Genomic DNA, 15,473 nt, shown 5'->3' with positions numbered 1-15,473 from the left:
ACGGAAAAGCTTCTGTGCTCCTATTGGTCAACCTCATACATGTGATGGAACCTCCGTGGACGACTGTTAAAAAAATTAAACATGCTAGTCTTTTTGTGATGTCGTGCAGCATCGCAGACGCGACGTAGGTTGTCGCCCACTATGACACATTATACGAGGTGATACGATCAAATCTTGCGTCCCGACGGCCGTTGTCGTTTACGAATCCCAACGACACCCTACGTCAAACGGATCGTGGCAAAATCGGGCTAAAATCTTCTAATCTAAACCAGGCATTAGGTATCTTGCTGGTTGCGCTAAGCATTAACATGTTGTGTTGCTGTTCTTGCCTAATGAACTAAATTAGGCTGATGTGTTTTGATTATTTCAGTGCAGCAGCAAATTCATCCTTATATTAATTATTTCTAGCCAGAACTGGACAGCTCAAGGTGCCGATCTGAAACAGAGACTGTAGAAAAAGGAATGAGAGAAGTCAACAATAAGTAACCCTGCTTTTTAATTAAAAGAGCCAATCACCTTCATGTACTGGACTAAGTCTTTTTTTTAGCATGATTTTAATTAAACAAGCTACATTTATGATATAATGGTTGTCATTTATTGCCGAGTTAAAATATGTAATTGAAACATAATTTTATTTATATATTTAGTTCGTTCCCCATTCAAGTTGTCTATTACCTATACTGAAAACAACAGCCCCGGGGCTGTTACCAATATGGCGGCTGAGTGAACTGACTTGCCTTAATGGACTTTGTCTGAAAGCAATTTACTCCAATCTGGGATTGCTGTCTCGTATCATTCAGTGCCAGTTTTGACTCATTAGAAATGCATAACCTTCATAACGACTAATATGTACGCCGAGGCTGGAGGGTTTTATTCCCAGAGAGAGAACACATAGTTGCAAGTTGCTTTGGTTAAAAGCGTCTGCCAGCTATGTAAAACTCAAGTCAGATCTCCTGTTCTTTTCTCACAAAGCAGCTCTGTCAAGCGACAATGAGGTTTTGCTTGAGACAATAATGAAAACCCACAGCGATTAGGGGTTTATTACTTTTAATCAATTCAGCTATAGCTACAAAATGTCAACCACTTCACAGACTGACAGGATACAGAGGGAGTTTTAATATTACATGCGTTGAGGACATCAATCTCACAGTTTAACCTATGTCATTCAGGTAAGGTATTTATTTGACTTCTTATAATAACTATTCAATATCGTAGTGATTTGGTGTGCATAGCTCTAAGTACAGAAGCAACAAAAAAAAAATCATTTTTTTTGTTATGAATTATTATAATTTTTTACCAATAACAAACCACACGGGGAAAGTAAACTAACAGGATACAGTCATCTTATAAAAGTAAGTTCTCTCAGAAATATGTGTCTTTGCTTTACATTGCAAATGATTTATTTTTTATTTTTTTCTCAGAGCATCCAAAACCTATGATACAGTAAACAACCGGACCCCACCTTTCAGAACATCATTTTCTACACCAACTGCATATTCATTTTTAGAAAACAAGTCATTTTTGCAGGACCACCACACCAGCATTGTTTCGTTTCCATCACTTTTCCTCTTTAAGTCACTTTGCATTATTTTACAACAAAGGTCACAGTCTGTAAATATATATTATCGACTGAAATGGTGGCACTATTGCAAACTTGCAGTAATATGGAACGTTCCACTGTGTCCTAATACTGAGCATGCTTTTGTCAATTTTGCTACTGCCATGATTAAGTTATTTTTTTGTCATCTTTTTAAAACAAGTTTTATTTATAAGACGCTAAGATCTACCATTTGTCATGCATAACGCACAATTCACAAAGCACACTCGGAATGCAATGTTTTTACTACTACAGCTACAGAATCTAGTTGCACATCGTCTAAACAGTAACTGATTATGGTCGTGATGAGGGATATGAACCAAAGGACATTGATTGTAAGTGCTTGTTGTATTGGTATCATTTGCAAAATATTTTTTTTTCCCATTTTTCATTGTCATGACAACATCAAAATAAGGAGCATGACAGTAGCTGAGTGGTGTGACAGTTTTACCAAGACGATACTGAGATATACTGAAAAGGAAAGACAACTTGTATAGCATTCCTATATAGTTCCTCCAGCAAAAATTCGATACATATAGGCTATATGCATACACATACAAGTAGATATATGTATACATACATACATATATGTATACAGGCAATATAGAGAATAAAAACTTCACAAGTGAGCAAGAGCCATCGAGTCAGCACTATATACAACCTTTGGAAAGAATGGTACAGAGTATAAGAAATCATTTTACGAGGACAATCATTGAAAAAGCTGACAGACGACACATAGAACGACATTTACAATGGGGGCCGGGTGATATGTGCATGTGTGCAAACCTAGAAGGTAAATACCATGATAAGCGCATTGCCTTTTGACAAACTGCATGGTTGGTAAAAGCAGGCAGACCAGAGCTTTAGCCACTGCCCAGCATCTTTGTGGCCCTCTGGTTGGCTTCATCAATCCTGGTTTTGTTGGAATCAGCCTGAAATAGGTCAAACAGTACTTTATTAGCAAAGATGTTTTATTCGTGTAAATCAAACCTTCTCTATCTATCTATCTATCTATCTATCTATCTATCTATCTATCTATCTATCTATCTATCTATCTATCTATCTATCTATCTATCTATCTATCTATCTATCAAATTTAGTAATTCCCAATTAAGTTATGGAAGTCAAACCAGTTTTATAGATTGTTATTATTATTATTATTATTATATTGTTTTATTTTTAAAGTCAACATGAGTAATCTTTAATCAAAATAATATCAAATATTTTATATAGAAATAATTGTGCATATATATTTATATATAACATCATATAATATAATGCAATATATTTAGATATTTCATATTTCAATTTATTTATAAAATATATAAAAAAATACAACATTAGTACATTAGTAATATTAATAATTAACTGAGTAAATCCCAATTATTTGTCAAATCAAAATTGACAAATTCTTTTAATCTTTAATCAAAATAATATGATATGTATATATATATATATATATATATAGCCTATAATGTATCATAAAACATAATTATATTTTTTATTTAATAATTAAAGTTATATATAAAATACAACATGTAGTAATTTTAATTGATATTAACTTAGTAAATCCCAATTATTTATGCTAAATCCAAATTGACTTCATATTTTATCAAAATAATATATATATATATATATATATATATATATATGTGTGTGTGTGTGTGTGTAAAATAATAACATATAATATTTAGATAATTATTTGATATTTTAAGTCATATAAAAAATTATAAAAAAATAATATTATTTAAGTTATATATAAAATATATAACAAAATTCAACATTTGGAAATATTGATCATTATAAATTTAGTAAATTCCAAATGTTATGGAAGTCAAACATGTTGCAAATAGATATTCAGGTCAACTCTTAATTTGTTGAATTGACTTTTAAAATAGCACATTAGGATTCTGTTTAATCATTGGAAAATCCAATAGGGGAAACTGTCCTTGAGAGCCAATCCATACCTTCTCCATGATCCTGTCGATCTGGCGGTTCTGGGTGTCAATCTCGTTGCCCATATCAAGGGCCATGTGGCGCAGGTTACCAATGATGCCTCCCACCTGCTCTAAGTTCTCATCCATCTCATTTTCCCTGGCGTCATCTGTTACCCTGCATCCATGTAAGAACGGTAGAATGTCACTTTAAAAGACCAATCATTTCTCAAAGCAGAACGCATACACATGGGCGGGCTACCTACTACACATTTGACCTCTTAAGTCTTTTTATTTGAGCTTTTGGCTACACGATTAAACCTCTCTCTTATAGCTAACCCTCTTGACTGAGTGTCCTGGAATCCAGGGCGTCTCACCTGCGGATGAAGCCTCCGCTGATGGCCATCTGTTCGCGCTCATCCACCACGCGGGCGGGCTGGCTCGCCACCACTCCATCCTGGTTGTTTCCCCAGGCCTTGCTGGCTCCGCTCTTCATTCTGCACAGAGTCGGGGGAAGCGTGAGCACTAGGGTAACCGGACACTTCCATATCAGCAGCAGTGTGTCCACAGATAAACAACAAACATGAATTACCAGGCAAGCATAACAGGGATGGGCTCATTCTCCTAGGGGCTTTGTTATGTGTAATGCTATATCCTGTGGAGATTTAACATACATGTACTCGATGCTGAGACACACACCTTTCTGAAAATGGGGGACGTCAATAGAGGTGGAATGCCATTTATAAACAAAGATAAATCGGAGGTCACTTCTGCCCGCCCCATGGCACATGAGCTGTCCCCCTCTCAAATTATGACAAATAACAAAGAGCACAGGCCTTGGCGACAGACAACACAGAGTAACAGGACTGCCACATCAGTGGAGACAAGTGTAAATAACTTCAACAGAAAAGAAACTGAAGGAAGAGAAGCGCATACTATCTTGCCCTTTCGTAGGCCAACTCTCAGCTCAGTGTTTCTGACTCTTAAATGTGTTAACTAAATGTTATAATGAAAGAAAAGCAATGACAGATCAATATTCTTATGAGATTACAAGTCCACAGCAACCATCAATTACTGCTATGTATAGCCTCTTCTACATGATACTTATAGAAAACCTTATTAAATTAAATCGTATTAAATATGACAACATTACAACTATATATTGTTGTAGACATGCTACTGGATCTGTTGATCATTCAGAGGCCAGAGGTGAGCTATAGAACAACAATAATTGGTAGGTTAACACTTATCAATAAGTTTCCATTGGCTAACATGAACTAGTAATGAGCAATATTATTTTTTGTAAATGTTATTAAGTAAAAATATAATTGTTCATTGTATGTTCATTATAGTCATTTTAGCATTAACTAATTAACACAACTTTTATTAATGTATTAGTGCATGTTGAAATGAACTAAGACTAATAAATGCAGTAGAAGTGTAGTTTATGTGAACTAATGTTCCAACTAATTACCTTATTGTAAAGTTCTACCTAATAATCAAAAGCATGAGAAGAGCCAATTTAAACACTGAAAGCAGTTTCATAATTGCTGCAGACAATTTTATTTAATAGTCTATCAACATAACATCCTTGAATTCATTGAAATAGCAGCAAGAAAATGCTTCTTTTATAACTTCTAATCTAGATCTTTTGCATAAACAAGGTTTTATTAATCATCTGTTGTTCTTGCTGTGAGTTGTTGATATGGATTTTAGTTCTAATATTTCTTGATTTATCTAAAGAGAGATGGCCAAGCCTCCCACTGCAGTATTATTTATAGAGACTAAAGCTACAATTCCCCCGGCTGCCTTCCCTCCGTTCTCTCTCTGAACAGCATGTTGAGCTTTATCTAATGTGAAGGAGCAGTTAATACTCAAACTGGCAAACAATGCCTACAAAATATATTAGAACCTTGAATATCTTATTTTCCTTTACATATTCTGTAAGAGCAAAACTATACCTCTTGCTGTCCAACTATGAAAGAACCATCTGAAAATGTACATTTAAATAATAATAATAATGTAAATAAAATAATATTTTATTTAAAAAGTGACTGTTATTTTGATAAAACTATGGACTGAGTTCATTGTGAACCACACAATCTGAACCCAAATTCAACCTCCCTGTGTGCATGGGTTCATTTGCTCCTCTGCACCAGTCCGGGACTTTATGACAGGCTGTCACATTAAAAAAAAAAAGCCTTGAATATCTGCACTGTATCTTTTTCTCTGTCTGACCTAGATCTCGTCTGCTCCCCTTGGGGAACCAGCAAAAGCATTGGTTCTCTCCACTGTACTGCGGCTATAGACTGGACTGTGTGTCCTGTTCTTTTGCCGAACTATCAATGCCAACATAATGAGACGGGCTTGAAACTGTTAGATCATCCGAGTGACTTTCAGTAGGAGTTGGTCATCAGCATTGTTACTATGCATAATTGCTCTTTATAACAAATAGCAGCAATGTCAGTATCATTAGCAAGAGATGCATGAGCATGCATTTGGCATTCAGGGACATGCTATAGTCATACAGGTAGCATTGATGGATGTGCTTTCAAAGTTGTAAAAAAGCTAGTGTATGCTTATACATTTTCAAGCAGACACTGTTAAATATGTTTGTCGTTTAATATAGCCTATAGCCAAGCTATGTGAGTGAGTTGCTCTATCATTTTGAGTCATTTTAGACCAATAAGCATATTTCTGAATTTCATGCATTGAATGAAACAGTAAAGTGCTTACTAATGATACAATTATGTTTCTGTTCCAAACTGTTATATACTCATTTAAATAACTTACTGGCACTGGCTGACAAAAATGCCTCAGACAAACAGAATGAATCACCTTCAGACAGAATTAATTCAAACATTAAACAAGACATAACTGTTTAGATATTAAATATTAAATAAAAATCATTTATAATATAGTGTATATAAGTTATGTATATACATACAATTTTAGCGATATGATCCTCTCGACGTTTCCTGAGGTAAATGAAACATCACGTGACATGTTCACGCGATGTTTTTATTGAGGTCTTTCCACGGCCAAAAAAGCTGATGACACGACGGATAACCATAGATAACTATGCACCAGAGAAACGTGGGCGCCGTCATCTTTAGAATATTGTCTTTGAACTTCCGTTTTTTTAGCTCTGTATATTTCTATGGCATCGCTGTCGAGGAGTAATTAGCTGGCGAAGTGGATTTAACTATTGTAGAGTTAACAAAAGTTATCATGAGCATTGTAGTGTTTATCATAAGCATTGTAAAGCAGATGTCTTAACAAATGTCGACCGGGAAATTTTTTTAACGAGCAGTTCATTCATACCTATGCAAGATCGCTGTGAAAATACAGACCGGAAGTCAAAAGACAACGAACGCAGCGCTGAAAAGGGGCGGGGCTACATCTTTTAACCTGCCTTCTGATGTTCATTCAAGTTTTTCGTGATAGTAAAGACGTAGATGTAACACAAAACTCAGCACCAAAACGACATTTGTTATTTGGATTAGTTTTAAAATTAGCGTTTGAATTAATTAAAACTTAATTAAAACACAAAAACAGTTAAGGTATTTCTCCATAAACGACTCAAAATGAGGAGCTCGTAACATGCGTCATGTATGCTAATCTTGATGGACTGGAAAGGAATAATAATTTATCGGAAGATAAAATAGGCTATACTTAAGTTGATAAAAGAGTCAAATTTACTTTTCATTCAGTATTTTCTATTCACTTGTATTGAGACTACATTTAGTGACTCAACTTTGGCACATCCATGCAGTTTTAGTGGTTTGATATTGCGTTCATAATATGTTGACTAGCGCTTGGGTTGTGCAGCATGCTTTATATTCATACATTTCACTGATAAACTGTCTAATAAAGGACCCAGAGCTAAGGCTATTGGACTGTTGTACTTCTGTGAGCATGTGTAACCATGCCTCATGCTCACTGTCTGTGCTTGGGATCATGGGTAGTGAACTTGGCAGGAGTTGGGCACGCCTGGCTAGGGCTACAGGCCTCTCAATGAGATTTATTTTTTAGGCAGGCAGGCAGGCAAGCAGCACCTACTTGTTACATGGACAGGAACAAAGACCACAGAATTTTCCTAGATCGTTCAAATTCTTTTCTGCATCCTTCATGTCCTTATTGATTTGGTCCATTCCCTCCTCGATGCGTTCCAGTTGCTCTGATTAAACAACAAGTAATTTATCCCCCACAGAACGAGAGCAGGAGTCAGGAAAATAAAAGAGGGAGGAAAGAGAGGACAAAGAAGAGAAGACAAAACTTCAGACAGTCACTGTGACAAAAAGAAACTCAAAAAAAAAAGGAGGGGAAAAAAAACGGACGCCACCACATACGTAAGACCCTTCTTCCACATAGGTCAGTACCTACTTGTTACATGGACATATGAAAAGGCCACAGCATTTCCCTAAATCTTTTAAATTTTTCTCGGCCTCCTTCATGTCTTGGTTGATATGGTTCATGCCATCTTCAACACGATCGAGTTGTTCTGGTCAGGACAAAGGGATGACAGCAGTGGAATGAATTTTACTGGCCCTTGTTTGACAAGAATATATGAGAAATGAGCACTGCTGAACTGGATGCGAAATTGTTCAATGCATCTAGAGGGGACGCATGCATTAGAGTGAACCTACATATGCAAAAAAAGAATGAGGAAAGAGTTAAAGAAGCAAGATTTATTTAGCTAAATACGCACCAAAGTCAACATGAAATCCAAACAGGCCCTATTTACTTTCTTAATGCACATTCCTGGTATTATCGGGAATGAAAAGAGATTAAAAAGTGTCTTTTTAATCCTTATTCAAAAAGTATCCAGCTGACATCACTGAGACCACACACAGGCTATTGGATAATGTTAACCTGTAGTCAAATTGCAATTTTCTTGAGCATTTATCGATTTTTTTTTTTTTTTTTTGCAAACTCAAATTCACTTGGTTAAATTCTGATATGTAACACTCACTTTTCACCAATTCCCATAAATAGAATCAAGCCCCTTCGAACATTTTTAATCATTACTCAAAATATGTCACATTACAGAAGTAAAACGGGTTGCAATGGCAATTCACGTTGACTTTCACATTTAACACATGGAAAACTTGAATTTGATCCCAGCAGCCAATGGCAGACAGTGTCTCCCACAAGGGGCACTGCAGGGGGGCAACAGTGTCTACTTAATTAGACCTTGGGGCAGAATAAAACACTCTCCCGATCTCTCTCAAGGCTTAGAGGCTGTAGTGCCCTTTTGCTGGAAGCGGACAGCCTCTTTTTCTCCTTGTTACAATGGAGGCAGCAGCTAATGGTTTGTTTGTCTCTGTGTGGTTAGGGAATGATATGGCTGAGGTGCGGAGTGACCCGTGGTGATGCAGTCTGGCGTGTTTGTCGTGCAGACAGGGTGCGTTCGATATTGTTAAGAGGTTTAGTAAAGGTATCAGTCACAGGAAAGAGAGAGGCAAACTGGAAATGGTTCAGGAGGGAAACAAGCCTTAGCCTTCCACATCAGTTGCGTTTGTTTAATCCCTGGCATTCAAAGACACTTTCGTTTAGGCAAAGCAAATTAACCTAAATTTGATTAATTTCCTTGTGTCAAAATTCTATAGATTCTCATTTAAAACAAGAAAATGAACTTTTGACACCTTGATAAAGCTGGAGCTTAGTGTCACCTCTGGGCTGAGAGTTTTTAAATAGGTTTTAGGCTATACGTAGTTTGAGGGGATGAAGACGTGAGATCTCATTCCCCCAATGAAAAGACTAATTATTGGCTACAGACATGGGGCCCTCACACACAGGGGCCAATCAGAGTGCTTCTAAGGAGCTAATGCTTAAAGCAAGGCCAATTATGTCATTTTTAAAACCACACTAAGCCAAACAAGCTAACCGCGTGCTTTTAAAATGGGAAAAAGCTGGTTACAGCCTTGCCGATTTGTTTATTTAATGGTCCACTTTGACTTTTTACTGAGTCAAATGACACTGTTACAGTATTTAATATCTAGTTTCAATGTTAGGATTATGCCAGGGATTATACAAAAGAATATTAGTGCAGTTTATGGGAAAGAGTATCATTTGTCATTACCAGCTAAATCGATCGTTGCTTTATTTGTTTATTTGAACTTGTATTGTTACAAGCTGGCCTAAAAACTATTGATGGCAACTACATTTTAAACTGAACTGTGAATATATTTGACATGCAAACATTAAATGGACAGTTGCAGTGGCCAGTCCTGTTTATTTGGTAAAAGAGCATATTGAAAGAATATTAAATGAAAGAGAAAAGTGTGTTAAAAGGGTGAAAGATTTAGAGTTACTTCAGAAAAAGCAGAAGAAATCAAATTGACATTGCACAGACATTACTGCATTTAATTAAGCAACTGAATTAACAAAAAAAAAACAATTTATAATACATACTCTAGTTGCATATTATAATGACACATTGGCACATTTAAATTTGATATAAAAAGCTAATAGACATATGCAATTTTTATTCAAAGATGTATGTGCCAAGGATGGAAGAAAATAGTTTTGTCGTCATCTGAAACACATCCACACTTACCTCCCTGCTCGTCCAGCATAACCAAAGTCCTGATACCAGCATCTTTACTCTACGCATCAAGAACCATGGTGAAGAAGGGTGGAAAAGAGGGTGAAATACATGGAAAACAAATTGGAGAATAAAGGACAAAGAAAAAGAGGTGAGATTCAGCACAAAAACACAAGGCTCATTCAGAGGCAGTCTACTTTTTTAGGCTGTACTCGTGACATTTCAAATTGCATAATGTTCTTCTCCCTTTTCTTAGACTAAATAAGCAGACGCTAATTACTGTGGAGCATATACCCATGATCAATATAGTTTGTAAGTGCACTCTCTGCGCTAATGTGAGGCAGAATCTATTTAGAGTTGTTTCTGAGCTTTCATAGCTTGAGGCAATTCTAATACACCCTTAAACAGTACGACAATCCAACAATGAAATATTCTGCTGAAACATGGTCGGATTAAGGCAAAAATGAATACGCTTGTTTGTTTAAGAGAATAAATGAGTGTTGGAGTACAGTCAATTTTGGCAATATCTCATTGAAGGTGAGAACGAGTGATACCTTTTCGTTCCTCTTGTTGAGGGCAGATTTATCACACACTATTTGGTGTGTGCCCATTAAAATGACGTAAAATCATCTGGAACTTTATTAAAGCTTATAAAGTGAGTTACACTCACACAAAAGGACGCCTTCTCCTCCCAAACCCCGGTAAAAATTATTAGGGGACATTAGCGTAAAGGCCAGTACAGAAGTTCTTAATATCTTGCAATAGACGTAAGTGCCCTGAAAAGGTCTGCGTTATAAATCAGCTCCTACTGTCTTCAATGAGAAATGTAACCTATTTACATCACTATTTGGTCATTGGCATCCGATCTCAACACTTGCAAAATATGACTTTTCCGAATATGCTGTGAAATAGCATATTCGGAAAAAAAAATATGACTTGATGATCAGCGAGGTAAATTTACTGTGGCGTTTTTCCCCCTGGTGTTTGTAAAATAACAGGCAGCTGAGACATATTTCAGAAAATGCAGCTTCAGCGTTTTGATGGGAACGGGATATCGATATTTGGGATAATCGTAAGGCTCGGTGGTGCATATATCAGCGGGACGTGAAGTAGCACCCCCCTCCTTCTGGATGGGATCACAATGTGCCTTAAATGGATCCTTGGGGATTAATTTGTTTGTGCCATAAACCGCTGAATTTTCATGCAGCAGTAAAAGCCTGGAACAAACTCAATGCTTCTACTAGTATAAATAATGCATGTGATTTACCTCCATTTTGGCCTAACAGGAATACTGCTGATCGTCTATAAGTGCCGAGAACATTCGATTAGTCTAACTAGAGCATGAAAAGGCTGGTATAGACTGACATAGTTTATTAGACCTGACTGAGACATATTCCTATCTGTGTGTGCACACTCCCTCTCCATGTTTTCTTCTGTCTGTCAGTCTCAAGAGTCTTCAGGCGATTTTGTCTATTTGTCAACTCAGAGGCGACTTATCGCTTCCCTGATCTGCCAGTAATGGACATGGCGAAGTGCTCTTTGCAGAGATATGGGCTGTGATTATCAATATGACCTTGAGATATGCTGTGGAGACTTCATCACAGTTCTTTCTCTTAGATATACACACCTCGCTTCTCTTTCTCTGACTAACACCCTCAACCCATCAAGCCTAGAATAGTCAAGCCCAGCTTGTGCTCAGCTCTGTCTGAAGACTAAAGCTCTCACGACAGAACAAAAATGATCAAATTAGGATCCCTATTATCCTTATATTGATCTATTTCTTCTAGTTTGACCATAGAATTATGTTCAGTTTCTAGGGCTGTCAATTTAGTACAATTAATCTGACAAAAGCTTTTATCCAAATTGACTAACAGATTAAATCTACTACCGGTACATTAAATTGTTAAATTGACAGCCCTAGAAACTGAACATAATTGTAAATGCTAAATAAATATATGTAATTTAACCACCGCCTTTCACCAGGGCAGCATTTATTTGATAAAAAATAGAGTAAAAACAATAAAATTGTGAAATATTATTGCAATTTAAAATAACTTATGGAAACTGTTAAAGTTCTTTTAATAGAAATTTTAAAAGAACATCATTTTTAGAAACCTCTTTTGACAATGTTAAAGTCTTTACTGTTGTTTTTGATCAATTCAATGCATCCTCGCCAAATAAAAAATAAAAGGTTTAAATTGTACTGACCCAAATGTTTAAATGGTAGTGTATGTATAGAGATTATATCAGATTATATATTAAACATTTGTGATCAGAAAACATATGCATACAGTGAGATGTAATTTTTGATTATAAATATGAATAAATATATTATATAAATATAATAAAGCGTCTTTCTCTTACCTCTTCCACAAGCTGGAGCATACGACGGGTGCTCTCCAGTGACTGTGGGGGGGAGGAAAAAGATGTTAAAAACCAGAATTCATTAGGAACTGACAGAAATAAAAACCTCCACAAGCTGTAGCGTGTGTGGGAGGATTTTTAACACACACTATAATCAATAAATAATCAATTGACGTTCTTTGCAGCAATAATGTACCAACACATCTAACATTTAAAAAATATACAAACAATTTGCATTGCTCATCGATTGCACTACTTATTTTTTTATGTTTTATTATTTAAATGCATTATAAACAATCTGTGTGAAATAATATCTCTCTGGTCAGAAAGAACATTATTCATTTCTCCTTTCATACTCTAGATCCATTAGTCCATCCACCATTATGACCACCTTATGTTTCTGTTTCTGTCAGAGCTGGACAAGTTCTTTTTTATATCTTTATAAACATTCAGAATACATTTAAAATATGCAATTTATATGAATAAATAACAGCATTTTTCACACAAATGAAAAATCATGGACTGTGTGGATATATTATGAATTCATATCTCTGTGGATCAGAAGGCTGGAGGAAATTTTTGCAGTATGCTGTTTGTGTTTTAATATTCTGCTCAGCTGTAAGAATCATAGCGTGGGGTGGCAGAGAGCAGCTCCATCAGGCTGCAAACACACAGGCGCCACCCCCAGCTCTCTCACACACACACACAAATACACACACACAAATAGACACACAAAGACACACACACACCAAATGCTGCAGTGTTATGTAAGGCAGAGTGCAGGTGAACCTCCCTCCACATGACACACACTCCACATGCCACACACACATTCACATATGGACTCTGACATCTCACAGTCACGGCCTACAGAACAAGCTGTGTACAAATAAATAAATCTGTAGCATAACTCGCAGCAATTTATCCAATCCTCAATCAACAGAGCATAAAGACATGAAATAATTAAGTTGTGTTGGAGACTTGGATAAGAGCAAAACAAGTTTGACGTCTGCTTCAACTAAACAGATGATTATCAAATTAAATATATATTTTTTTAAATATTTTAGTCATTGACTAGTGGCATTGATGCAGCATCACGTAAAAAAGTTCCAAAAACAGGAAATTGCCAAAATAAAGGAAGTGGTAATCAGCTGGCCAAAATGGCCGCCTCCATGAGGAGACCTGGTCCATGTGGAATAAATCAGCTTTTATTGGGCTACTGATGTGACTGGAGTCTTAATGTCATGTGAATGAACATGTTTTTTCCCTCAAAATTGTTATTCATTTCAGTACCATTTGATGGTCAAAAACACATTTATTTTATTACAAAACTTTACACTTCTTTTTTATTCAAAAAACAAAACAATTAAGTTCCTTATTGCTGAATGTAGGGCTGTCAAATGATTAATTGCGATTAATTGCTTCCAAAATAAAAGTTTGTGTTTACATGATATATGTGGGTGCACTGTGTATAATTATTTTAATATATATATATATATATATATAAATACACACATATGCTTGTATATATTTAAGAAATACTATATACTATGTATATATATATATATATATAATAGTATATACTGCATATACAGTAGATTAATATATAATTTACATTATATATAAATATAAATATTTTATATATAAATTATACATAATATATAATATATATATTATATATAAATGTCTTAAATATACATGCATGTGTGTGTATTTATATATATATATATATATACAAAATAATTATACACAGTGCACCCACATATATAATGTAAACACAAACTTTTATTTTGGATGCGAATAATCGCGGTTAATCATTTGACAGCCCTAGCTGAATGCATTTTTACACATTGAACATTAATTTACTGTAGTCATATATATTCATCATTGTCATAATACATGTCAATGTTGCACAAAGCTCCATTTTGATTTCTTATTTGCCACTACATTAGTCTTTGGTTGCAATCAGTTAATGTTTAAAGGTTGTTGTTCATATGAGAGTAGCATAAAGGCAGAAAGTGAATGTCCTCACCTCATCGGCCAGCTGGTCAGCACGTTGCTGCATGTCAGAGAGCTCATTACGCATATCCGAATCATCTGCCATGGCTGCTGGGTCTGTTGGGTGGAGCTGGTCTCCAACTGGGAAGAGTGGGTGTTACTGGAAGTCTGGGGGAAGCTGAAAGAATTGGACATGGATAAAAGGAAAACATTAAACAATGGAGCTCATTTGAATAATGAAGTGTCATCCAGATTTTAAGAATGAACAAAGACAATATACTCATCCTAAACTCTCTCATACGCACCAGAAAAAAAAAAGCCACGGATGTTAAATTCATAGGGCAGATAGAGTTATACAGCTAATAAAGCAATTACATTTACACAGGCTAATTAAATGTCATGAAATAGACAGTAGGACGTTGTCTGCTCTTAAAGAACCCATCGCCTCCTCTCGTGCACTCTTTCGAAGAGCGTCGAGGAGGTGGTGGCTGCTGTGTTTCGCTGATTAAATTCTTCCCTGAGGTTCTGGGTGTTCCAGGAGAAATGATTCCCTGCTCTGCAATGGAAACTGTGAGCTTGACAGATATATTCCTGAAAAGATTGGCTTGACAGCTAGCAAGATATCCCAAGAGGTCTAATAAGAACAGCTTACTGAATAATTGTGAGTGTGTGTTGAACTGCACAAGCACGTGAGCTTAACTTATTCCATCCTTATTCAAAGCAAAAAGTAAACATGCTTTCGCAAAACCATCCTGCATGCAAGGCCAGACATTGCCCAGTCATTTTTAAACGTTTTTGCAGAAACGTTTCACTAAATTCTGTTTAATATAAAAATGGATTTTTTTTTTACAGATTTTTTGGCAAATATCTCCAACACAACCATCCAAAATATTATCAGTGAAATATCCAATGAATTCCAAACAGGCATTAAAGAGCGATACTGCTTCCATTAATTGCATAATTGTACTCAAGCGATTAAATTTAACACGCCTGCCTGACCTTTCCCAGTGAAATACTCCAGAGACTCTAAAGG

The 15,473-nt window shown here is 35.8% G+C and overlaps 1 protein-coding gene across 2 annotated transcripts; it reads right to left on the bottom strand.

The window, feature by feature from the left end:
* Positions 1-1,030: 1,030 nt before the first annotated feature.
* Positions 1,031-14,613, bottom strand: snap25a (synaptosome associated protein 25a). 2 transcript variants are annotated; one of them, XM_039693127.2, is made up of 7 exons: positions 14,475-14,613; positions 12,446-12,487; positions 10,094-10,142; positions 7,918-8,035; positions 3,909-4,028; positions 3,565-3,709; positions 1,031-2,529 (listed from the first exon to the last, which is right to left on the bottom strand). In XM_039693127.2, exons 1-7 carry the CDS (start codon positions 14,544-14,546, stop codon positions 2,461-2,463), a joined length of 615 nt encoding a protein of 204 aa, XP_039549061.1. In that variant the 5' UTR covers positions 14,547-14,613; the 3' UTR covers positions 1,031-2,460. The 2 variants fall into 2 exon arrangements, with proteins under 2 accessions (XP_039549061.1, XP_039549060.1); XM_039693126.2 differs by lacking the exon at positions 7,918-8,035 and adding an exon at positions 7,594-7,711.
* Positions 14,614-15,473: the final 860 nt, after the last annotated feature.

The sequence above is a fragment of the Pimephales promelas genome, chromosome 13 (assembly GCF_988280905.1).
Source record: "Pimephales promelas chromosome 13, fPimPro1.hap1.1, whole genome shotgun sequence".
In the NCBI taxonomy this organism is placed as follows: Eukaryota; Metazoa; Chordata; class Actinopteri; order Cypriniformes; family Leuciscidae; genus Pimephales; species Pimephales promelas.
The sequence above is the reverse complement of the archived record's forward strand: the minus strand, read 5'-3'. Positions and strand labels throughout refer to the sequence as shown.